Source organism: Balaenoptera acutorostrata, chromosome 2 (genome assembly GCF_949987535.1).
Source record: "Balaenoptera acutorostrata chromosome 2, mBalAcu1.1, whole genome shotgun sequence".
Lineage (NCBI taxonomy): Eukaryota > Metazoa > Chordata > Mammalia > Artiodactyla > Balaenopteridae > Balaenoptera > Balaenoptera acutorostrata.
This window is the reverse complement of record NC_080065.1, coordinates 66511115-66538968: the sequence shown is the minus strand read 5'-3', so window position 1 is coordinate 66538968 and position 27854 is coordinate 66511115. Positions and strand designations below refer to the sequence as shown.

The window sequence follows — 27854 nt, the reverse complement described above, 5'->3', positions numbered from 1 at the left end:
AATTTCCAAGAAAAAGAACTAGTATATAAAGCTTAATTGCTTCAAAAGCATTAATCATCAGTAAACTGAAAAATTCACCTGTGTGGAAAGCGTCATTCCTAATAATGCCAGAGAAACAGGGTGCTGATGTGGCTAGTTGGCTTAAAGAAGAATGAACTTGAATCCAAGATTCTCTGCATAATCTAAATAATTACGCACAATAACCGGATTCAGTTCAGCTCCAGATGACAACTAGAGCCTCAATCTCATCTCAGAAGTAAAGACTTTCACAGAAGAAAGAAAAAAGAAAAAAAGCAAAAAACACATCGACAATTTCCATATATAAACTTTATTCCATTTGATCATACAAAAATTTAAACTTAAAGAAAAAAATGAAAATATGCACCTTTTACGAGTCAAAAAGCAAAAGTCTTGTTAGCATTTGAATTGGTCTGCAAAAAAAACCAAATACATTAGAGGTACAAACTGTGCTACAGCAGGTCTAAAAGAAGTTGTACACAGTCCTTTTGAAAAAGTTAAAACTGTTTTTAAGATTATTTATATTTAAATTTACAGGCACTGACCAATTTACAAATATTTACATAAACCAAAAACAACCTTAATAAACACTGTAGCTTTTTTAACAGCCACCACTATTTCTTCTTGTGGAAAAGAAATGCTAAAAAAGATATCTTTACAAACATTAAGCTTTTATTTATAATAATGTTATGTCTTATCTAGAACATTTTATAGTGGCTTACTGCCTAAAAATTCCAGTTTAGATTACAATCCTATAATTATACACAGAAAAAACTCTGATACTATCAATAGGATATAATCTCAACTTTGATCTTTCAGTTTCTGTTGCTTCATGTCACAGGAAAAATAAAAGCAGGAAAACGGGAAGTAAAGCAAAAGTGCAAATTGCACTAAGTTATCATAAAGCACAGAGGACTTAATCTTTTCAAAATGTCTACAGTGAACTGATTCTTCAAAACAATTCCCTAACTGCTGTACAATACAGAGTTAGCGCTCATATTACTACAGTGCAAAATGTAGTTGTTTCAACACAAAATTTAAAGCAATCGCGAGTACACCAAAAGCATGTGAGGTACTAAATGAAATGCTAATATCGACACAAAGCCTCAGTCTATCCTGATGAGTCAAGTGAGGACTTTAGGCAATTGGCCAGTATTTCATGCCTCTGCAGTGATTTCACTGAAATAAAAGATTTCATTTTGCTTCAAGTAACTGAATAACTGACTCGAATCTTCACTTCACTAGAACAGACTCAGGCAACAAACCATCTACTGACGGTGATACTTTAAGTATGTATAAATCAGACCCTTTCCAAAAAAGTTCACACATCTCTTCAGTATTAGCATGTGGTACAATTAATTACAGTTATAGCAAAAAACTTTTATTTGATAATTCCCAAAAAAATATTTTATTTGATCTCCTGAAAATTCATGCCATAATATTACTAATCATCAATGTAAACATTTTCAAAAATACATCTTTAAATCAAAGGGTTTTATTAGGAAATGTCATAATAAAATATGCATATATAAGTATGTCCTCTTAAGAATAAAACATGAAAACAAGAAGAACAATTAAAAAGAAACCATGATGAAGGTAAACAAAATGCATTATGATGTTACTACTGTTCTTTATTAAGAAATAGAGGCCAGTTATCTTTTCAGGATAGCAGTTCTTAACGGTAGTATACTGTTCAAATCTCGTTTGTTTTTCAATCTGTGCCATGACTGGAAGAGAAAGAAAAATCATTCTTAAAACCTAAAATATATGTGGAACAAAAGACTGAAGGAGGAGTTACTAGAATGTTAACAGTGATTTCTCAAGGCAGTAAAATTTGGGGTGACTTTTTTGTGTCTGTGTTTTTATCTCCCAAGTTTTTAACACAGTAAAAGTATTGTTTCTGTCATCAGAAAGATGTTATTTAAAAACTTTACACCTGTGTAGTTCCAATTCATTAATAAAGAAATGAGCACATAGGTGGTACAAAAAGATGCAACTGCCAATATTAACATTTATTCACCGATTTAGATAATGTCATTTAAAACAGCAAAGTAATTAATACAAAACCTTTGGGTTTGAGAGGGTAAGGAAAGATTACTTCAATTATTTGATTGACTATTTTGTATCTAGAAAGCTCTTTCAATTAAAAACTGTATTTATGAAGAAGAGAGTAAATCTATAATAAAGCACCTTATACAATGCATCTAGAAAAAAGAGTGAACAGAATTTTTAAGAAGAGAAAAAAGAAACTGAAATTCTCGCTCATAAGCTAAAAATCTGGCCCACTACCAAAAAATCTGGCTGCAGATCTCTGCAGTTTGTTCTCACCTCAGTTGTTCAACTGACTAAAAGTATTGGTTTTTATAGCTAACAATCATAAATGAAAGCTCACCCATCAGTAAGAACAGCAATGTAGAAATGCTATTTTTGAGTTCTCAATTTAATCTGATAGAGAAAAACATTCCCTCTTGGATACTTGTTTTGCCCTGCAGAATTCCATTTCATTTTAAATTTTCTATTCTGGTTGACAAACTGAGAGGGCCTAATTTGAAGGACAGCCTGTAACATGATACACTTGCATTTTTAATAATCATCAAAATAAAGTCTACTTGGACATCTCGGTAATGAAAAAACATGCCTCTAAAATGATCTTCATAAGTTCCTTGATCTTTTTATTCTATGAAGTATTCTCTCCTATATGTCTCATAATATTACTATACATATTTCTATCAATGTGTTTCTACTCTGTACTGTTGAATAACTTGAAGCTAGGAATCAAACCTAGCAAAATCACTGATGAAAAAATTCATACTGTGGACTAGAGAACTAAGGAATAAACTCCAGTTTACACATTTATGATTATTTATATATATAAAATGTGTGTGCACACAAACACATACATTCTGTTTAACTTCTCAGAATATAAACAAAGATAAAATGGAGCTCTCGTTCCTTGTTACAGTGGGGTATACAGAAGAAAAATATGGAACAGACATGGCTTTCTTCTAAGGCTACAAGTTCCCCAATATTTTAAAGAGGGAAAGGAGTCCTTTAGGTTTTATTCATTCATTTTGAGAGCTTAATAAGCTCACTGTGAAAATGCTTATTTCCACAAAGTGAAAGCCATGTGAGTAAAGGCGGAGTCAGATCTCTCTGAAGGAGTATTTCTAAATTCAAGTAATAAATTCCCTATTGTGCCACATTAATTGTTTCACAACACAGGAACCAGAGCTGTTCTTTCCTACTACCTATATGTTTTTTTAATTTTCAAAGCACACTAGTGCACTAATGCTTCTAGAGTCAATCTGATGCATTGTTTACCTTTAAAAATTGATCCTTGATCATGTCAAACTTCTGCTTTTCATGCACAGCTCTGGCTGTATTTGTTCCATCAAAAGGTTCTACAATGTTAAATGCACATATAAACAAGAAATTATTAAAATGAGAACTTCAGTTTTTTATTTGGTTGAATTATATGAAATTGCCAATATTTGACAGTTTCTGACCTACACAGTAGCAATTGCATGTGGTTTAGCCTAACATTAGATTTATGTGTATAATAAATAGTTTTATAATAGCTATGAGCTGTCTAACAAGGTAGATAAAATTCGAGTGAGAAGATATCTAAAAATGAAGTAATCAGCATAGGTATATTAAGTCTAAATCATAAAAATAGATAAGATTTCTGAAGAATCATAGAGTCAAGGACCTACTGTGAGGGACTTCCCTGGTGGCACAGTGGTTAAGAATCCGCCTGCCAATGCAGGGGACACAGGTTCGAGCCCTGGTCTGGGAAGATCCCATATGCCACAGAGCAGCCAGGCCCGTGCGCTACAACTACTGAGCCTGTGCTCTAGAGCCCGCGAGCCACAACTACTGAAGCCCGTGCACATAAAGCCTGTGCTCTGCAGCAAGAGAAGCCACTGCAATGAGAAGCCCACGCACTGCAACGAAGAGTAGCCCCGGCTCGTCACAACTAGAGAAAGCCCACACACAGCAATGAAGACCCAACGCAGCCAAAAATAAATAAATAAAAAAATTTAAAAATAATAAAAAACCACTGATTTGTCTAGTAGGAGAAAGGTCAATGCCTTTGAAAGTAGAGGTTTAATACCGGGGAGGATGGAAGACACTACAGAGAACTATGGTGTGACTAAATGGCTTAAAAAAAAATACAGTGAGAACGGTAACTTGTACTAGAAATTTGGCAGTGAAGGACAGAAAAACAGGATAGAGAAAAAAGTGGACGATACAGGAAGAGAACAAAAGCAGAGATTTTATGTGTGTGTCTCCAATATTACTTTCCATGTCTTTACCCTCACCCCACTCACCCTTCACCCACAAAATAAGAGAGAAGAGTTCATATATAGAGACAAAGAAACTGATTCTATATAAGAGAACGAGGAAACTGAAGATAATAGTGAGAAAAGAAAGATAACTAAAGGCATTAGGAGTGAGATGGAAGCTGAAATAATGCCAGCAGTAGGTTAAAATTACTGGAGTTGAAGAATTTTGGTGTAAAAAAGAGAAAAAAAAGTACTCAGAAAAGCCAGTAGGATCAAGTCAAGAGTATTTTTCAAGGATGAGAAGACCTATGTATGCTGTAAAGCTGAAAGAGAGAGACTAGAGAGAAAGAGAATGAAGTTGCTAGAATGAGGGGAAAGACCTCAAAAAAGGTGTGAAAGAATAGGAAATTTGATGGAGATGTTAACCTTAGATTTGTCATATAATCTAATCAGGCCCATAATTTTAAAAACTCCTTTTGTTTATTTTTTTATTGCTCAGAAAGGCTATTTCAAAAGAGTTTATTGTCACAGTACTTTTCAAAATAAAATAACGCCATATGCCAAACTATCAGATTATACAGTGCGTAGCACTTGACAACTGTATTTAATATTCAAAAGAACCAAGTAACTAAAATAACATACACACACTGTGCAATTTAGCAAACCAAACACCAAAGCAGGAGATTCAATTTCACATTTATAAACTCTTAAGATGTTGCATTATAATTCAAGATTAAAATACTCTAAATTTGATGTTTTCCTGCAAATGCCAAATCTCAACCCTTTATGTTACCTCAAGATTTACAAAAGTCATCAACTTGGCATCTGTGAGAACAATATTGCCTCTTGAAGTCAGTTTCAACTGACTTAAAGAAATATTCAACTACATGTAAATTAATTTTAGAGAACAGACTCTGCAGACCATTTAATTTTTAAAGGAAATCAATTTTATATTCATGAAAATCTAGCTTGTATTATCAATATTTAAGTATAAAAGAACTAATTTTATTTCAAAGAATCATTTTCTTCTACCTGTAAGTCATGAAACTAAATTTCAACCAACTACAAGCATGAGAGGTGCGTGAAGACTGCTCAAATCTTACTGACTGGAAAGATTCGACACCTAAATTCGTGTTTATTATTTCTTACAACTAAAGAATTTTAAATTATTTTTTTGAATTAAAATCTTACGATTAAAAGACTTATAAACCACTTCAGAACATAAATGTATTACTTTTAGATGAAATATAAGCTGAAAGTATTCAAGTAATTCTCTCAGTACCACCATGATGATAGTTGGCTGGAAATAGAGAGTAGTTGTGGGAAAGCTACCTTCTACACAGATGTATTTATTTCTCCACTCAATACCATCAGGCCTGGGAACGGCTTTGGCTTCACGAACTGAAATCATCTGACTGTTCCAGCTATCAAAAGAAAAACATTAATCATGTTAACTATTTTAACTTCCCTTTTATTATTTTTATTATATCAGTAGTTAAGCTTACTCTGATCTTCTCATAGAATTGGAATTTGCTTCAACCCTCTGCACCTCGATCCCCATTTCCCCTTCTCTACTTCGTTTGTCTCCACAGCACTTACATTCTAACAATTTGCTTATTTATTACGTTATTGTGTGTCTCCCCTAAATAGACTGAAAGCTCCAAGATGCTGAGCTATTTGTGTATTTTTTTTTTACTCTTCACCTAGTTGCTCAGTATAAACTAGGTATTCAATACATATTTTTTGAATAAATAAAGTAATATGAAAACTAAAGTGTAAGTAAGCAAAAAAACTATGTTCCTTGTTAACACCCCAGTTAGAATTTTTTATTTGGTAAGAGAGAGGTAATCTTCTTGTGTTGTTTTCTGGCATCATTAAATAATTTCTGTTCAGGTGCACCTCTACTGATATGATTTACGGTAGAAAATTTTAAAATTTTCCAGTAGAAGCAAGAAGATGCTGTTTTAAGGAAAAAAAATAATAATACTCTATGAAAACATACCGTTATTGCTGTATATCAGATGTAGATGTTAACAGTGAAGTTTTATTCAAGTAAAACAATTTTATCAGCATGCTTGAAGGTAAACTGTCCAGTCTTTAGTATATCCTAAACTTACACTGTTCTTTTAAATTTATAATAATTTTGTACAAGTTCAAATTATAATAATTTTATACAAGTACAATTTTCCTTTTTTCAAAAACATTTTAAAAACACATGACCACTCAGCTTGTATTCAACAGAAAAATGAGTTTGGGGTATAGCTGATATCTTTTTTTTTCAGCTATATTTAGCTTTCTCCATAATTTCAGTAGGAGAAAAACCATGGTTTGGGACATTCCAAATGCAACACTCGTCCTACTCTGCCTCTATTTATTAGAGAATCCATAAGGATATAATCGTGGGTCCAGTATGGCATTTGTTTCTGGAAAACTAACTAATTTCTATGTTAAACATGCAAGAAAATATTGCATCTTGTGAAGTTTGATAACTGAAAAGAATCCTCGAAGTATGATTTTCTATTTTTTCTTACCAAGAATACAGTTTAGAAATAGTTTGCAGGGCTTCCCTGGTGGCGCAGTGGTTGAGAATCTGCCTGCTAATGCAGGAGACACGGGTTCGAGCCCTGGTCTGGGAAGATCCCACATGCCACGGAGCAGCTGGGCCCGTGAGCCACAGCTGCTGAGCCTGCGCGTCTGGAGCCTGTGCCCCGCAACGGGAGGGGCCGCGATAGTGAAAGGCCCGCGCACCGCGATGAAGAGCGGTCCCCGCACCGCGATGAAGAGTGGCCCCCACTTGCCTCAACTAGAGAAAGCCCTCGCACGAACCGAAGACCCAGCACAGCCAAAAATAAATAAATAAATAAATAAATAAATAAATAAAGAAATAAAGAAATTTATAAAAAAAAAAAAAAAAAAAAAAAGAAATAGTTTGCAAACACAGCTTTAAGTTCTTTAAAAATATATATCAGAATTTATGCTTTTTAAAAATAAGTGGGTTGTCAAAAAGAAATACTTAGGATTGGTTACAGTAAGATGTTTTAGATCCTTCATGTACAGCAGCTCCCTTAGTTTGGACTCCAAACAGAAAAGAAGTACACTGCTCTACTGGTCCAAGTGTGTTACCAAAATTTTCTTAAACATAACAATGTAAAGGGGAGAGTTATATAACCACATTGCTGACCCACACAAAATTACAGTAGAATTACACTTTGTGCTACTTCACTTTATACGGCATAAGACAAATTTCACTAATAAAATGAACTTTTTCCTGAGACTACTTGTTTCTAATTTCAACTTGTAGGACAGTGGAATCTGCAGTAGAATTAAAATAGGAAATATTATGTTAAAAGGGGGTGGACTGATTTTTTCTCTCAGACAAGTTTAAAATATTGAAATACTGTATCTTGCTGTTAAACTAAACCTTTTACTTTCTTAAATCAAAGGAACTCTCCTCACCACTGTATTTCTATTAAATCCAATCCTGAATTTATATTACATGCCAGTATTTGATTCTAAACTGGATCACAGAAACATATGTGACACATCCATATTCACTTTTTCATCCCTAACCAGATAGTGTTTAATCTTCAACCTATAATCAACCCAAACAATTCAGTTATTTAAATGACTATCATTTGAAGTACTTCATAGAGGAATAAAAAAGAATATTTGAACCACTACTATTTGGACTGATTCAATCTACCGCATTTTTGAAGAACTTTTAAATATTTGAAATTATTAAATATTTCAAATCATAAACATGATACATAACTTATATACTACTTTTAATCTTAGAGGTGAATTTAAATGTAGAATTCAAATGGTAATTTAGAAATATTTTCCCTACACAGTTTCTTCTTTAAAACAGGCTCTAAACTAAGCCTTTTATCATACCGTATTTCTCTACCATAATTTGCTTTCCATGTGAAAATCTGTCATTGTCACTCAATAATTAAAGTATAAAATAAGATACAATCTATAAAAGAGGGATGTTTCAGAAAAGACTAGAACAACAGATATGGGACTTAATCTAAAACAGATCTGATAATGTATGATAATCTTTTGAATATAAAACAGATTACTGACTATATTGGTAAGATGCTCGCTTTTTTTCTTCAGCAATGATAATGAGCTGGTACTCATTCATTAATTCTCTTCTAGCCATTCTTTTTGTGACAAACAAAGTATTTTGAGACAATTGATTAAATTGGAAATGCAGACTTCAACAACATTACAAAGAAAAATTTAAGTCTCATAAAGACAAAATTATGCGTCTGATACCACATGGCTGCATATATGCTAAGACTAGTCAAAGTAAGTGAAAAAATTGTATATTTCTGTTCTATAACTAAGGGTTGGGAAGCAAACAATCAAACAAACAAACACTTTGTTAGGGATTTCAAATCTTGTAAACAGAGAAAAAGCCTGACTCTAATCCTAGAGTTTTGTTTTGTTTTGACTGGCTCCTCTTCTGCCTGACCCTTTAAATGCTGGTGTCTATCAGGACTTTGTCTTTTTCGATCTTTTTCAAATGCTAGAGCACTCATCCGGGCTTCAGTACTCTGATGTTTCTTTCCCAAATCTTCTTCTCCAGCCACTAAGCCCCACGCCAAAATTTACAAGTAACTATTGGAAACTGCCACCTAGATGTCCTGTAGGCAACACTGTGCCCATTTTCACGACTGAATTTAATATGTCCTGTCCATTGTCAATTATTAAAATCACTCCCTTGCATATCCCTCCACTCTCTTACCTGCTCTTGCTGCACTGAACTTACCTGGCTGATAAAACTATAATTAAATCTTTGTTTACTCCAATCCTTTCCCAAGCAGCTAAACAGCGCTGGAGAAAAAAATGCAACCATATTGACCTTTCGATTTATGATCACTTTAAATTCATGATGACTTAGCTCAAAAGGATCCTAAATGCTATTACCCACCAATCATACTATATTTCCATAGTTAATTCACTCCTTTACTCTTCTACATGACAATTCATACCTTCTCCTCACTTCTCAAATCTACTCCCTCACAATCCTTCCCAGCTGATGTCCATGCTTCATTTCACTAAAAAAACTAAAACAATCAAAAGATAGTTTCCTCTAGTTCCCACCACATCAACCTGCATTTGTCTGTATCTATATATTCTTTTTTTTCCTCATTATTATTAATGAATTGTCAGCGCTTCTATTCCACTTGTGCTCTAGATTCCAATCGTTCTCTACTCAAACAAGTAGACTGTTCAACAATTTACTACAATTTTTCTGGTATCACCAATTTTGCCATAAAGATGGCAAAATTTCTCCTTTCTAAAAACAAAATCTCAACCCTGCTTAATCCTCCAATTTCTACCCCTTATTCTGCTCCCTTTACAAGTACGTAAATTCCCCTGGAGAGTTAGCTACCCTACCTAAATCCTCCCCTCCTTTTCTCTCTTTAGCTCACACCAATGACACTTTTTTTTTTTTTTTGATAGGTAAGAAGTGGATTTATTTAGAGAGAAACACACTGCACAGACAGAGTGGGGGCCATCTCAGAAGGTGAGAAAGGCCCCAATGACGCTTTTTATCCACATTATTCCACAGAAACTGCTCCTGTCAAGGGTCCAGTAGCCTCCACATGGACAGATGCTTCAATGGTCAGCTTTTAGTTCTCATCTTGTACTTGATCTATCAAAACATGTGACGCACATAATCACTCCCTCCTCCTCAAAACGTTTTTCCCCCTTGGATTCCAAGACACCACATTCTATTGCCTTTCCTCCTTTCTCAATGATCCTTCCTTTTTTTGATTACTATATATTAGTTCCTTCTCATACCTAATCTATTTTTACTTCATCTCTGTATTACGACATTTTTCAAAGGGAAAAATGAAAGGCATAAAACTTAAAAGCAGTGCAACAGTGGTTAATATTTTGCCACATTTGCTTGTGTGTGCACGTATATGTGTATGTTTTGAACTGACCCTTTTGTTAAGCTGTAGACAGAGTGAAACTTCATTTCTTTATCCTTTGGCATATATCTAAGAATAAGGCTATTCTCCTTTGTAACACCAACAGCATCAAGAAATTAATGTAACTCAAATGCCTTTTATAATTTTTCCACCCTCTCTACAATCCGATTGTAATCAAGGTTCATCCATTGTATTTGATTGTTCCATCTCTTTAATCTGGAAATGTTCCCTCCACTTTTTTTTTTTAAAGATAATTGACTTTTTGAGAGACTAGGCCAGTTGTTTCACAGAATATCTACATTCTGAATTTGTCTTTCTCTCTTCATTGTCATTTAAAACACTCTTGTATCTTCTGTATTTCCTGTACCCCTCTTAACACTGGAGTATCTAAGGGTTTAGTCTTTGGACCGTTTCTCTTTTCTATCTATATTCCCTTGGTTTTCTCAAAAAGTTTCCTAGCATTAAATACCATCTACCTGCTGACAACTTCCAAATATAAAGCTCTAACTGTGACCTCGCTCCTGAACTCTATAGAGTTGTATATCCAACTCTCTACTCAGTATCTCTACTTGAATATTTTGTGGGTATCTCAATCTTAAAATATTCAAAATCAGTAATGTTCCTCCCTTGTCTTCCGCATCACACCTAATGGCAACTCCATCCTTTCAGTTGCTCAGGCCAAAATCTTAGAAGTCATTCTTGGCTCCTCGCTTTCTCTTATGTCACATCTAATCTGTAGCAAATCAAAATGTAAGTGGAATCTGACCACTTCTCATCCACTTCCACTGCCACCACCTTTACCCAAGCAACATGACTTCTCTTAGATTACTACAATACCTTTCTAAACAGTCTCCTTGCTTCTGCCTTTGGCTCCCCCTTCACTCTATTCTTATCCACCAACCAGGATGCGCATGTTATAAATTAAATCAGATCACGCAATTTCTCTACTGAAACCCCTCCAGTGGTTTCCCGTTTTACCCAGAGGAAAAGCCAAAGTCATCAAAATTAACCACAAGACCCTACATAACATGAACTTCCTTAACTCTCAGACATCATTGACTTCTACACTCTCTTCCAGTCACACTGGCCTCTTTGCTGTTCCTTGAACATGTTAGGCAAACCTCCACCTCAGGGTCTTTGCAGTTGTTTTTCCTTCTGTTTGGAAAGCTCTTCTCCCATAGACACATAACTCACACCTTCCTCTCCGTTGGGTCTTTATTTCAAAGGTCACCTTTTCGGTGAGACTGTCTTACCATGCTAGGTATTAAACGGCAATACAGGTATTAAAATGGCAACAACTACACACACCAGAATATCCTTTCTTGTTTTTGCTTTATTTTTCTCTACTTACCACCATCTAACATACTGTACATTTTATTTGTTTACTGTCTATCTCTCCATACTACAAGATAAGCTCCATAAAGACAGTTTTGTTAACTGCTATATCCCCAGTGCATAGAAAATAGCTTGGTATAGAGTAGGCACTCAATGATTTATTGATGAAATAAAATGAGGAAAAAATAGTAAGAAAGGAGATAGAAAAATTGTCCTTTGTATTTCCTTTTTCAAAAAATGTATGTACTTAGGTATATAGGTATGTATTTTTAATTCAACAGATAAACTAGCAGTAATGACATGTGATTGGGCATCCAGAAAATAAAGAGAATTATAAAACAGATACCTTTTAAGGTTCTTAGAATCTCCAGTATCTATGAGTCTGTAAGATATTTAGAATTTAAAATTTTCTTTTCTTTTCTTTTTTGTTTTTTTGCTAAATTACAAAGTGATTAAGTTCTGACTGTATGTTTTCCTAGACTCCCGGAACCACCTGATCCTTTTTGTTCCTATTTTGTCAGTTCCTCGTTCCTAGGTACATTTCTAGAAACCTGGCTTCATTTTAAGAATTTTCAGCAGCAAGGTTTAAGGAGAAAGCTGTGAGTGAAGTAGGTAAGAAAATCTTTTTAATGGTAATTTTTAAATGGCCATATAAAATTTCTGCACCATTCATACCATGTACACAAGCATCCTTTCACAGGCACTTAATTCTCTGTCTTCAAGTAAAGGGAATTTTTTAATAGTATCTCAAAGTTCAGAAAAAATCCTTACAAACACTTCTAATGGCTGCCAGAATTCTTCTGCACAGCACCTAGTTCATTACCATGACTACACTCTTGGCTATGCTCCCTACAGTCAAATTTCTGAAAATATCTGGTATGAAACAACAATGCACTATATGATGAAACAGTAGGTGAAGATGTCACCTAAATCATGTATCATCATAACAAGTGCGCCCAAAAGTTCAAAACCTCTTAGCCAGATTCATTTGGCACAGCAAGCTAGTTTCTGTTAATACTAAACTAACATACAAACCTGCACATCTACCATTTTGTTTCAGTCCAACAAAGCAGATGATTTTCAAAGTATTTCTCTAGATGCTCTAATCCTAAACTCTACATGGCAGAAAAATATCTTTCTTCTATGAACTTCCCCCAATATCTAATTTACATGACACAACAGACGATGCCAATACAGTCTAACAACTAAGAATGTGGTTTTAGAGTCACCTGAATTTGAATCCCAGTTCTCTGGCTATCTAACTGTACGTTATGGGCAAGTTTCAAGTTCACAAATTCCCGAAGTTTGAAAGGGGGTTACTGTGAGGATTAAATGAGATAATACATGGGATTCACTCAGTATACTGCAGGACACTAGGTAAACATTCACGAAACATTAGCTACTATCATTGCAACATCTTAAAAAATCTTAACTCTAGAATAACCTTTATATTTTCTTATGTCCCGTGTCTCATACAGTCTTAAATCTTTCCTCATCTTTATATAAATGAAAGCTCTTTCCTTTTTATCTTTGTTGCCTAGACTTCCATTCAGATCCTGGTCATTTTTAACCTGGATTATTATAACTTCATTCTTATTGAACTACTTTTCTTCAGCACTTTTCTTACTCCTTTTGTTAACCTAATTCAGTAATTTGTAAGTCACCTTAAGGATCTCTGACTCATATCCATAATCTTACTTTCTGCTTCAAAATTATTTATCTATAGCAAGTATTTTTCAAGTACCACTACCTGGCACTGGACTAGGTAATGGAGACACAACCATAAACAAAACAGGCAGTCCGATAGAAACTTTACTTGGAGGAATGTAAAGAACACTTCTTCCCTCAGGTCCTGTGTTTCAAATCATCTTATATGAGTCAAGTTTCTTTAGAATTCCTGTATGATAGCAGATAATATCAACATTTCAGTAAAGTATCATAGTTAAGAGAGTGAATTTTGCAGTCAAAACTATCTGAAGTATTCCCCTTACTACCTGTGTGATCTGCGGGCCAGTTTCCTCACCTCTCTATATGCCTCACTGGTAAAATGGGCATAAAATAATACCAACTCATTTGGCTATTATGTAAACTAATGAGATAATACATACAATCTGCTTAGAACAGTTTTTCCCACCAAGTAATAGCAATTTATTAGGCTTACTATTATTGTTCCCCTCTCCAAACCTCTTCAAACTGGTACCCTATGGTCATTGTACCCTCCTCCTCTAACTGTACAACTCCTAAGTTCTCTCATTCTCTCCTTCAGGCTTTTCCAAATTGATCAGAAGAGCTGCAAACAACCCCTAATCCCACTCTATCTGGACTAAGAACTCCCATAAGAACTTTCAGGTATGGCCAGCCTGACTATACACTTTACTGTTTCATGTTTATATATCACCCTCACCAAAAAAAAAAAAAAAAAAAAAAAAAAAGGAAAAGGAGTATTCCTTGATTTGTATATCATACAAACAACTATTTATTCAGATATCAAGTATTAAGTAGAACTTTTTCCAAGTTTGTTTTAGCTATGTTTTTTTATTACAAATTTTAAGTTCCTGGAAAATAAATGTTCCATACTATACAGCACCTACACAGGACCAACACAAACATTTATTCAGGCCCTACGGTGGAAAAGAGGTGGCTAAATATAAAATGGGATCACTACTGAAATCAACTAAAACTGGACTTATTGAACCATAATTTTTTTAATTAGCTAGAAACAGGAAAGCTATTTAGTTTCTAATAATCATTAGATATTAAATTTTATAAACTACACATTTTTGGAGTAGTTTACAACAATGAAATTGATAAATACAGTTTATGACCCAATTTGTAGCATTCACTTATTTACAAACGAATAAACACAATTTGAAATTTCACTTACTCAAATTCTGTAGCATAATATTTAAGAAAGCCCAGTAAGAGGTCCCCAAGATTTGATTCATTCTTTGAGAGGTAAGGAGGAACATTACATGGAGCTTGATGTACAAGGTGCAGCTGTATAGCAGGACTAAAAGATTCCTATCAAAAAGAAAAAGGGAAAAATGTGAGGCCATTTAAAAACACACCAAAAAACTTTATAAATCCTAACATAAGGCTGTCTGAAGAAGAGAGAATTTTCTTTATTTGGCAATTTGGAAATCTGAAGATTTTCTTCCAGTAAAGGTTTCACCAATGTTTGGAGTAGGCCAGAAAGGACCTGAAAAACTAAGATATTCTAACCCTGACTGAGGTATATCACTCAGTTAACCAAATGAATTCCTATGGTAGCAAAAGATTTTCTAATTCATAAATAAAACCTTACTGTACATACCAAGATTCCATCCAATAATATTTAGATTTCTTTATAAACGTATATCCTTCTTAATTATTTCTATAAAGAGCAGTTGTACTTTCTGAAGTGTATCAAGGACAAGATGAGAGCTTTCTCCACCTGTCACTTAAAATTTCTCTCAAAGGCCATGTAAGTAATTTTAATACATAAATAGTACTTACGCTGATTTTAAGATTTTTTGAAATTTTATTTCATTTTTGTATTTTGTATCTTAGAGGGCACAGAAATAATGATGTTCAACATGAATTGAACTTGAAAAGACAAAGAAGGCAGGGAAAAGAAGAAAGATAGGAAACATACCAGCAAGCAATATTCAGCAATTTACTTTTAGCACAATATGCATAAAGGAGGATATCATCTGCTTGCAATCCAGGCCCAAGCAAGATACTTATTAGAAAGAATACTAATGAGTACTTATTCTTTTTGCCTATGGTATGCCATTCATTTTCATATCTGATCTTTCCTCTATTAGTAGCAAGTTATGGCTCTAAAATAAACTAAATGAACTATAGAAATTCTCAAATAATACATATCTATTACATTAGAAAATACTTTTTCTCAGGTAATTTTCACAGTGCCCTCAAGAAAGGTTTTCTATATTCCCCTTTGCCATCAGAGTAGAAACAGATTTAAAAAACAAACAAAAAAACCCAATTGGTTAAGACAGCAGAATGATAACTACACTTAAGGTTCTCAACTACCCAACAGATCAACTTTGGGTTTATAGATATTAATTCAATTAGTAATATCTGAATAACTCCAATATTTAAAAAAATAGAGGGTCACCAAATAACTAAGTGGTAATACCGAGAAATAGGGTAGTGCATCTATTTAATGACAGTCCTCAAAAAACATCAGTAAAAACAAAGAGCAAGAAAATAAAAATATATTCTCTCCTGCCTCATTACCTATAATTCTATCAACAATTTTTAACTACCAAGAAGTGATTACCTTTCTGTCAGAAGAAAAATTCTACTCCAACCACAACTCACAAAGTTGGCATTCCTAAATGTGGGGCTCCCCTTACACTTCTAACAGATTTAGTATTACATTATATGACTCAAGTAGAAATCTTATTTGTCTCTAAGACTAGGGGGACTAGGAGAGAAGCACTAATTTGTAATAAAGAGTTTTAAAGGCAGAAGAAAGAGCAGGTTTCTTACTTGTCTTGCTCTTACTTGTTAAGTGTAAAATTGGACTTAGGATAACATTATTTAAAACTGTAAAACTGGCTCCAGCTCTGACGTCGCCTGTGCTCCTTGAGGAGTGACGATACCACGGAACCGGAGCCGTGACTGAGGCTGATGTAAATCTGAAGGCCTACCCTCTTGCAGATGCCCACCTCACCAGGAAACTACTGGACCTCGTTCAGCAGTCATGTAACTACAAGCAGCTTCACAAAGGAGCCAATGAGGCCACCAAAACCCTCAAGAGAGGCATCTCTGAGTTCATCAGACGCCGAGCCCCTGGAGATCATCCTGCACCTCCCACTGCTGTGTGAGGACAAGAATGTGCCCTATGTGTTTGTGCGCGCCAAGCAGGCCCTGGGGCGAGCCTGTGGGGTCTCCAGGCCTGTCATCGCCTGTTCTGTCACCATCAAAGAAGGCTCACAACTGAAGCAGCAGATCCAATCCATCCAGCAGTCCACTGAAAAGCTCTTAGTCTAAACAGGTGGCCTCTGCCACACTCCCTGCTGACTCCTACCCCAGGGATTATGTATCATTTGTCTGTTAGCATATAGTATTTCGAGCTACCTTCTATTGTTATAAAATATTATAGTGCTCAAAAAAAAAACTATAAAATTTAACTAATATTCTCTAGGGAATTAAACAAAAAGGTTTAAGTTCAAATGACACGGAAAAGAAAAGTGGGTCACTGTTTAATAGTTTCTGCTCTGAAAGCTTCTTATTTTGATTTCTAGCACCTAGCACAATAAGCATTCAACTTATGAAATGATGCTGAGACAGAGCAGCCATTTTGTTACCTGAAGTTTAAAACTGTTTGAACCCCCTTTAAAAATTTTATTTTGTTCAGTAATTTAAAGAAACACATCAGTAATTGTGAGAGTAAAACTATAGAGTTGTGAGACCTACTATATTAAAATGCTGAATGACCCTGAACCAACAGTTTGGCCAGTGTTCTCTTAGCTTCAGTGTTCTTTTTCAAGGTCATATATAAAAAGGGCCATGTCATACCTATTGAGGGAGAACTGAAGGAGAAATCCAAGCAAACAAACAAACAAACAAAAAATAGGATCCAACTAAAAGAAGCTACAAGTAAATAGGAATTCTATTTAACCTTAAGTAATCCCCATTTTTGGTAATCATTCATATTACAGAAAGATTTTCTGCTTTAAGAAAAATTTCACTGAAGAATTTTTTTAAAAGGAGCTCCCCAACTGCATTTATGTATTGAAGAACAATATATGTTACTTCAGATAGGATGAGGGCACGTAAACAGCAATCCAAAAGCCAAAGAGATAAAAGCAGCCTTTAAAATTACAATCTGAATCCAGAGAAAAACAATTTAACCAATACAATATAACATCTATTTCTTAAAGCAATTTTTCCTTTGGATTATTGATATTTACTAGTTTAATTTTTTTTAACTTAGGGAAGATATCTCTATTATTTTTTAAGGTTATATCTTATTTTGGGCTTCTGATATCCAGGTATGTAATGACTAAATCCTGAAAACATTTTCCAAATGATATTTAAATGCTGAAGACACATATCTTCCATTTCTCTTCACAATGCCAAGTTAAGAAAAATTTAAATAAGTAATCTCTTGAAAAACATTTGAAAAGTCTCACTGTTTTTGCCCATATAATTGCCTAGCAAAAACACCTTTTGCCAGACTCCATGATCTTTTGAGGCTGTGTCATCATATCTTACTTTACCTTCAAAGTTTGAAAATTTGGACAATTAAACATTTTCTGGACTAAATTAGACTGGCTGAACTTTTACTTGGTAACTGTTCTTTAAAATGATGTATAGCTTAAATGAAAGAAGACTGTTTTCCATTTCTAGGCAAAGAAATTTAAGTTGCACAATTTTCTAACAATATGAATTTTTAAAGCCTAGAAACATTGAGGAAGATCTCAAAGAAAAGGATAACTGATATGGAGCATTTAAGTGGAGTTCTACCTATATAGAGAAAGAACTAAATGATACATTGAAGTTCCACCAAGACTTCTTAATTATATGCAGATCACCACTAATCTAGTGATGTACATTAAAGACTGATCATTAAATTACCTTTAAATTATATCTGATATGAGTGAGATCTTTAAAGTTTTGAAAGGAATGTAAGTAGTTAACACAAAGTAGAAGTACTATTATGAAGTGGTTAAAAGCATGAGCTCTGGAGTCAGACCTAGGTTTGCAACCTTGTTCTTCTACAGCTATGTGAACTTAACCAAGTTATCTAGCTTTCCAAAGGTTAAGCTCCTTCATCCATAATATAAGTAACAGTATTCACAGGGTTGTTATACAAATTAAATGATACAATGTATGGAAAGCATAGTAGCAATATTATCTATTTATTAATTATTCAGTATATGCAAGGCATCATGATTATTTTAACTATACATTTACAACACAGTATGTGGTTACCTCCTGCAACTTTCAATGCATTATTGTGGAATTATCTTTGGCTTCTGAGAATAGGAAGATACCACTAGGGAAGGAAACAAATATAAGTTGTCTTGATAAATCTACCTAGCATAAATCTAGGTGAATCTCATAATATGCTTGCATTAAAATAAAGATCCCTTCATTCGCCTAATCTGAGTTTATATATTTAAACCTTCTCAACTTCATTTCTTTAACTCAACAGTAAATACTCTGTCCTCTATCATTTATGTTGCTTTTTCAGTCAATAGTTAAGTAGTAATAATCGATAATGCTATATATCATGATATAGTTTTCAAAGATAAAGATGTTTATAATCTTTCATCCTTTCCTTTCATAATTTAATAACAACTGAATTGAAACACCATACTAATTTTTTAATTGAAAGTTTTTTTATTACTGTAAAGTTTTAAATCATTCTCAAACTTATTTATCAAGCTGAAATTCTGTCATATCAGCTTTTCTTAAAGGTATATAAATATATCTGTATAGGAACAATCAGATATACACAAATAAAATGTAGTAAGCCTTGCAAATTAGATGAAATGGTATCTTAGTGACAACTACTATCATTTTGCCTTCCATAAGCAGCATAGTCTAATGGAAAAAATACCAGTTGCTGCATCCATAAGTTGTGACTAAACAGCCTGGATCAATCATGTAATCTTTCTAACATTCAACGGTGAAACAAGGGGAGTACTTTATAAGTTTATTTGCTTAGGATTGAAGATACTGTATATAAAATTTATATGTGCTGATATAAAATAAATACTAAATAATAGTTACTGCTAGTAATAAGAAACAAGCTTATTTGCTTGTTCCATCAGATGGACCACTGAAAAAAGCACTCCACTGATCAGTTTACAGGTTTCATACAAAACAAAAAAACCTGCTAAGAGGGGGTATTAAGTCCTTATCCATGTAAGTATCAATCTTATAGTAAAGATAATGTGGTTTAAATATTTATGACAATGTAAGCACACATGAAAGCAAATTAAGACATTCTTAAGTCTAGTAGGGCTTGCTATTAGTACTTTTTAAAGCCTTGGGGCTGGGCAGGTATTAAATCTATTTCCTGGTTACAGGTGTAGAAATAAGATTATTAGCAAAACAGGGTGGAGAATATAGGCTTAGAGGTAGTACATGTGAACAGAAATCAGGACCCTGTCATGGGAGAAAGCTAGGTGATTAGAAAAATGAAACACAGAAGTAAAAATGAGGTTCTTCAAACTAGAATATACTAGTAAGAATCTGAGTATCTTATAAAAGTAATACCTCTGTCTCCCAGCATAGTGCTATTAAACTGAAATTTCATCAGTATTTTATATTAGTAAAAAGAGTTCCAAGTAGTACATGGTTTTAAGTGAGATTTCTGTAGAAGCATCTTTTCAATACACAATAATAATAGATTCTTTAAAGGGTAAGTTTAACTATTAGATCCTTTGTATGCTGAAAAATATATGCAGCTCTTTCTACACTGAAACCTAGGTCTTAAAGAAAAATAAAGTTGAGACAATGCAATGAAACAGTAAACACCCAGTCATTATCTTTGACCATTCAGTATGAGCTAAAGAATAAAAACTATAGAGAGAGGAAAACATTCAAGAATAGGCCCAAAAGTTCATGTTATTTTCATTTCTATACTTTCTGATGCTTTCATTTATCATAATGCTTAAAAAAGCATAAATACTTATACCTAGCTATACTGTAAACTCATTATAATAGTTCTTCACAGCAGAAATTTGTTTTTAAAAGGAAGACGATAAGATAGCCAGATTCCAAAAGGTTCTTGTGTTAAACAGTCTCTTCTAGTAGATGACACCACAAACTGGGAGGCCCCCACTACAGCAAGACTCTATTTACAGTGAACCCTTTATTATCCAGTACCTCACATGTGTGCATTACAAGAATAACTGATGTTCAAAAACAAGAACATCAGTTCTCAATCATCAAAGATTAAATTACATTTAATTTAGGTTCCATATCAATATATTTATTATATTTTGTCTGATACATATAAAATAAATAAGTTCTTTGAAAACTGATCACTCAAGATGGATGTTATGTTTTCCTTTGTAATATGACTATTTAGTAAGTTTAGAAAACATCTCTTCTTATAAGTTTATGAACAGGTAAAAAATTATGTGGTTTCAGAAGGTTGGTCAAACATTCTAAACAAGCTGCCTAAATATTATTTCCAAAAAAAACCAGGAACAAGAATGACTATGGAGGAAAACAGAAATGGTAAGACTATAAACAAAGAAACAGCAAATTCTGGAAAAAAGAACACAAAAACTAGAAAAGAAACAAAAATACTCATATAGATTATGAATATGTACATTACCTAGGTTTCTCTAAACTCAAACTGAGTACACACTAAACTTTTTCTAGTAGGCACACTTCATTTCTTGAGTGTTTCCAATTAACTTCACCAGGATTCTTAATAGTATACGCACAAGGATAGTGTACTAATGTTACCTCTTAGAATATTACTTGGTAAGATCAAATGAAAGATAAAAAGACTACCTAATTGTTCATCATCTTAATTTTTTTCCCTGATTTCAAATTATACATATGTTAGGCTATAAAACTTCTGAGTTACTAACTAAAGATATGTTCTAAACATGAAAAAAAGTAGCAAGAAAAAACTGGTAGCATGAAAAAAACTGGTATGTGTCCAAATGGGCCTTCACCAACTAAGTATATTTAATTCCCATTAGTGATAATCATGAGCATCACACAAAAAGTTCCACCATTAATATGAATGACAAGATTGTCTGCCAATAACCAAATAAAATAGCAGTCTTCTGAAAAATTATATGAAACATTTTTGCATTCTAGTGGCCAATGCCTCAGCCTATGTAGAAAATGTTATCATATACTTAGAAGGTAATTAATACTACTTTTATATTCACGTTAATACTGCACATAATAGTTCCACATATACTTGTCATAACATGTATTGTAATAATTTATAAGGAACACTTACTGGGTAAATTTTTTGGATGGATGGAAGGATGGGTTCAGGTAGGGCTATAAAAAGAAAAAGTTTAAAGCTTCCGTGATTCACGTAATTCATTTTACAAAGCAATAATTTGTCAGCTACACCCCAGGTATGAGACTATATGGGCTTATGCTAAAATTCAACAGCTTTCATATACTTTGTGAAATTAATTCTGATCCCTAAAAATTTAAATTCAAAATATATCTAAGTTGACAATTTAAGGTCTGTTAATAAATTACATATATTTCTATGTAAACCAATGTTCCTTACATGGTTTTAGAATAACAGGTCATCAATAAATGGACACACATCATTTGGTCCAACATCAGACACACACACAAAATAAGCAAGACAACTGCTGTGCTACAGATATTAAAAAGACATTGTTAAGATGGATGTAGCTATCAAAAAAAAATTTTTTAAAGTACAATCCAATGGCACTACATCATAAGAATAATAGCTCTATCATAATTGTCCCTTTATTATTTAATTTCTTCTAACAATAATACCAAAATTGAGATAGTTCTGGGAAATTGATCTATTGGGAAAAAAAACTGAAAAGATCTTCAACTTCATTAATATATTTTTAAAAAGAAAACCTCAGCAAAGGTTAGAATCTAAATCAGGAGATTTGTACCAATCTGCTATATAATAAATAAAATTTCATACAAAAGAATCATTATCGTCATATGCCACTGTATTTTTTTAACTGCCATTCTGCACCCTTCAACAGCTTTACCCAAATCCAACCTCATTAAATGTGCTAACTGTAATCTCACATCATTATAATGTAGATCGAATAACATGAAAGGCAAAGTGTTTAATATTCACAATATAAGAAGTAACTGTAAAATACAGTGTCTTGAATATGGTAAGATACAAATAACACATTTTCAAGATTTCTTTAAGATTAAAGACCAAATATAGTACCGCATGATAAACTATGTATTTAAGAATTAGAAATACATTACATATACAGTTGACGCTTGAACAATACCGGGGTTAAGGGCGCCAACCCCTGTGCAGTTCAAAATCTGCATATAACTTTATAGTTGGCCCTCCATATCTGAGGTTTCAAATCTACAGATTCAACCAGCTGCAGATCATGTAGTAAGTACTGCAATACATATATACTGAAAAAAATCTGTATATAAGTAGACCCGCACAGTTCAAACCTGTGTTGTACAAGGGTCAACTGTAATTAAATAAATTCAGTAACAAAGAATCATTACTTCACTTTTAATTTGCTATTTAGCAAAAGAATTTTTAAGTGACTCCTGGAATACATTAATGAACACATAATCAACCATTATGACCAATTTACGTGGTTTCCAACTATGATTATAAATGTATAAATTTCTATCACATAGTACAAAGTAGGATGCTTCATTTAAATATCTCTTCATCATGCTTTATTCCCAAGTTGAAAACTGGAAACTGGAATAAAATAAAATTCCATGATAGTATGGAACGTTCACAGTGTATGATTAAGAATTATTAAGGGAAAAAACTCACTCATTACTTACCAGAATCACTCTCAGGAAGTAAGGATACATATTTTTTTCCCCAAAGGCATTCAAATGCTAAAATTCTAGAAGACCCTACAAATAAACTCAAGCCCCAGTCACTTAATTCTAAAAGTCTCTATATCTGTATAACATTTTTAATGGCTTTTTAATAATTTTCATTATAATATAGAAGTCAAATTGGAAACTCTTATTAGAAATTAGTTTAATTTTTAAATCTAAAAACCTGAGTTCTATTCCCATGGAACACTGCTAGTAAAATAAAATTATAACTTAAAAAAGGATGAAGAAAAGACTGTAGAAAATTCGAAAAAAAATATTATCTCATTCTAGTTATCTAGTTATCTCGTAACTAGAATGCTAGGAGAGAAAAATAAACACAAACCACTGGTATAGGGTCTTTCAGTAGATAAAGAGCCTTTAGAACTAAGCAATTTGGAAGCTTTTGGGGGCAAGGTTATCATTCAAAAAATCCCCTGCCTTACAACCTTAAAGATTTAAAAACACTCGTCATTAGAGAAGCAGTTAGTGTACCCTGGCAATTATTTATCAATGCTATCCTGATAGTAACCTCAAAACATTTAGTAGTTTTTCAAATGTTTACTTTATTCCAAACCAACATACACTCTGAAAGAATCTCTCTGTAACAACATCTCTTTTGATTTCAAAATTTTGGACTTCAATCTTTTAATTTTCTCTCTCAAAAGCAAAATAAGACAAAAGTTTATTATTGCAGGATATGATCAATAGATAATGCCTTGAATATATTTAATCTATAAGATTTTACTTTGCCTGTAGTTTGGATGAGAGCTTTCTGGTCAGGCCTTCACAAATTTATACACATAAAAGTTACATACTAATTCATCAAAAATTAAACAAAAAAAAAAAAAGCAGACCTTCAACAACACTAAACAACCACTAATTTTGAAAACGCAAGAACAATTTTAAAATGCCTAAGAGATATTTCTATACCTGGTAATACGGTAAACATTCCATGAATATTCATTCATATTGTTGTTTCTAACCAATTGACACTTTTGCCTTTATTATTAACTCATAATCTTAGATTGCTATTAAACTCTCTTCTCAATAGGTTTTTCCCTTCATGATTTCATCAGTCACTTTTTCAAGCATATGTAGTTTGTAACTGACTGTTGAAATTCATTCTAGGAAATGCTTTAATCTTTTCAACCTTTCTACATAAAAAGGACCTGTTTCCCTTCTCTGTTCATGGCAGAAAAGATATTAAAGTATTTAAAGTTAAACAAAACTTAAAGGTCATCTAATCCAACCATTAGTGTTACAGATGAATATTAAAGCCAGAGAGGTAGAATAACTTGGCCAAAATCACACAAACTCGTTCACTGTGGCAGAGCTGGAACTGCTCAATACACCTTGCAGACTCTTGTATGACAAGAAGAGCAATTATTAACACTTATTTCAATCTCTGTAATTTCTTCTGTGGAGGAGTAGGTTAAATCTGCCAAAGTACAGAACTACACAGTAGGTCTGGTTAGCTGATGTCTTTTAACAAATACCTAGAAATGGCTGATGAGAGTGCCATTAATTACTAACCATCTTAGTAAACAGCACCACTTTGTCAAGAACAAAATGTTTAACAAAATCTAAACCAAATTTTAACATGATTTCATTACACTGGTAAAATACTAACATTTGAATTTTTAACTTGCTTACAAAACCACCAAGGGGCATCTCTGATTAAACTACATTTTCTAAAAAAGCAATCAAATTAAAATTTCTAATGTAACCCAAAAGAATGGAGAGATAGGGCACATATTATGAATGTTCATGCATGTTATATGCTTTAGTCAAATCTAATGTTTAAATCTCAACTAAAACTAAAAAATGAATAGACACTAGGTGGTAGTACATGAATGTTAGTCTTATTCTTCTTCATATATTTTATATATATTTTACAAGAAATGTTTCTAATCTATTCAATTTTTAATAAAAGTGAACTGCAATCCACAAGATTGGACAGAGTTCACTAAAAAAGCATCGAAAGTAATATATGTTTCAGATTGAACTATAAAATTGGACAAAAATGATCAGTGATATATAAAGAAGTATCTAAAGCAGCCAACATCATGTTTCAAATCCTTTTGGAAGGACAAATCAATCATCAAATTAGTATATATCCAAGACTGTTCAGCAACAAAAATACATGTATTATAATTAGCTTGAAATTCTTTAACAACAAAGAGGAAGATTATCTAACCTTTCTGATGATTACTGATTCACAAAATTTTGGTCCATTTAAACTATTTTAAGTCTCTCTCATTACCTCAAAAAAATTCACCTGATTCCATTGTTCACATAAAAATATACTCTCTTATGTAACATATTATAAAATATCTACAAATACAGTAATATATAAAGAAAATGAATCCTACTGTCCATAAGTAATAACCCCTGATAAATTTTTGGCACATACCTTTTCAGTATTTGTATACATATGCATATATACACACTCAAGTATAGCTACTGTCTTTTAAATAAAATTGGTATTATGTTGTATATGACACCATATCATAAATATTTTCTTATATCAATAAATATCTTTAAAACATGATTTTTAGAATCTGTATAAATTTCATATTAGGATATATCATAATTAATTTGACCATTCCTCCTACTCTGAAAAACTTAGATTTCTAATCTTTCATTATTTCAACAAACACCATGAAAAACAGCCTTATATAAATTCATATATACATTGCTGATTATTTACCTTAGGATAAATTCCTAGAAATGGAATCATTGAGTCAAAGAGTATAAACATAAATATTACAACAATTGTTTTCTAAACTGTGCAATATTAACCCACAACTTCCTGGTAAATGGTCTTACATTAATATCAAGTCTTTCACCCAATCTCCATGCCAGTTCATAGGATATAAAAGCTTCTTTAAACCAACAAGAAAATCATTTAATTCCTGTCTCAAGTGAAAAATAAAAAACACGATGAATGGTGCTTGAGCAAGATAATGGGTCCACAATACAGTGGTGAAAGTTCTTTGAATACAAGAGTGAATACAGGAAACTGTCAAAAAATAAAAACACAGTGAAACTTCTTTATAATGTTTTCCAGGGGTAACGTTACTAAAACATTTGTTCAAAGCAACAAAATAGGAAATGTGGTTGTATGTGCCTTAGAGAATACTTTTTAAAACAATGATATTTGAATATAAGGTCAACAGGGAAGACACCATAATGAAGTTTAACTGCATTTCCGTTTTAAAAATTGGGAAAAACTCCACAATACTTACTTTGTAAATAGTGCAAAACCATCAATACAAGACTATAGCTGCTTAAAGTACCACGACTGGCATCATTTATCTCATGGTGACTCGCCCACTTCTTAATCACCAGTACTAACGGACGAACTCGATTTTCAACTGAAAGTAAAATTAAAACTTAAAAATGGTAAGAAGATTTTACAGTTTCTTTGAAAGTTTACATTATTTCCGAACTCCATGCCAATAGAAAGAGCAATGCCTCCTGTTATTAAACACTGTTCACCATAAATGTGTCTTACTTCTAAAACGTACTTCAGTTACCTTTTAAAAATGACCAATTATTAAAATTCATTTTATTGACCTATAACTCTGGTAGTATGTGATTTTAGTGTAGCAACATATTATGTATATAAGAAAATGAGACACACTGTACATAAACACAAAGAGGTATCAGTATTTACTACACACATCTTTATGAAGGAATGAAGAATGAAGGATAAATACAGAAGGTGTTAATTGTTTGGAAATAAACACAAAACTTACGGTATGCATACGTTCTGAGAAGGAATGTGTTTCTTATTCCAACAATATTGTTTACATTCAAGTCGAACTCCACACAACTATTTTAAAAAATGAAAAAAACTTCAGCTCAAATACAAAATAAACTAACTCCCTAGTAACTAAATTCATATCCATCCATCCATCCAATGATACAAAATAGCATAGGCCCAAAGACCTTAAAATGAGACAGTACAGAAATAAGAATGAAAACATACTTTTAGTATGATCGGGGGTCTATTAAAGATATAAAATAAGATTACTGTTGAAAGATCCATAATGTACCAGTAAGGCTCCAACTATTCTTAACAAAAAAAAAAAAAAAAACTTTTAATTTTGTAATCTTTTCCAGATAAACAAAATTATATGGCCAAACACATTTCTGGGCAAGTTATCCCACTAAGTTATATATTCTCAATCAATTTTGAACGACAGCATCATTTGCTTTAAAATAGGAATGAAAAGCCAAATAAAGTACAGGTGAAAAAATAAAAGCTCTGTCTACACTTTATATTCCCTCCAAAAGGGTTGCTAAATTATAGTATCATGACAACTTTGGCTACGGACATCTAGGAAGAACTATAACAGCCAAACATATAACAGAAGGGACACTTCTTTGAAATCAAAGATATCATGCAATTCACAATTTAGAAAATACAGCAATAATGATGGGATACATAAAGAATGGCTAAACTCAAAATAACAGGACTAACTAATGCATAAGTAACAGAACCATATATTATCAGGTCCAACTTCTGAACAATGAGTCTTTCTGTGAAAAGTGCCTAAAATACAAACTTAACGAAAGTCCTTTCTATAGCTTTTAACTGTAAAATTTGAAATTTACCTTTTCAGATTTTCTAGTTATGGGAAAAGAAATCCTATAATCTTTCAATTATCCATGCACGTTAATAAAAATGGAGAGTGAAATTAACACTTCAGATATATTT

General features: G+C 32.8%; 1 protein-coding gene and 1 pseudogene across 7 annotated transcripts in view; one reads left to right on the top strand and one right to left on the bottom strand.

Moving 5' to 3' along the window:
* Positions 1-307: 307 nt before the first annotated feature.
* The window catches only part of TENT2 (terminal nucleotidyltransferase 2), a 59128-nt gene continuing 31581 nt past the window's right edge, over positions 308-27854 (bottom strand). For 2 of the 7 annotated variants that reach the window (XM_007175865.3, XM_007175867.3), the window contains exons 10-16: positions 26890-26966; positions 26377-26505; positions 21546-21589; positions 14475-14611; positions 5637-5728; positions 3340-3419; positions 308-1745 (exon numbers count right to left, since the gene is read on the bottom strand). In XM_007175865.3, coding sequence (XP_007175927.1) covers positions 1671-1745; positions 3340-3419; positions 5637-5728; positions 14475-14611; positions 21546-21589; positions 26377-26505; positions 26890-26966 — 634 coding nt within the window. In that variant the 3' untranslated portion in view covers positions 308-1670. The remainder of the gene's footprint in view (positions 1746-3339; positions 3420-5636; positions 5729-14474; positions 14612-21545; positions 21590-26376; positions 26506-26889; positions 26967-27854) is intronic. The other 5 variants (XM_057540084.1, XM_057540085.1, XM_057540088.1 and 2 more) reach the window with 3 other exon arrangements.
* On the top strand, positions 16195-16614 carry LOC103011429 (NHP2-like protein 1; annotated as a pseudogene).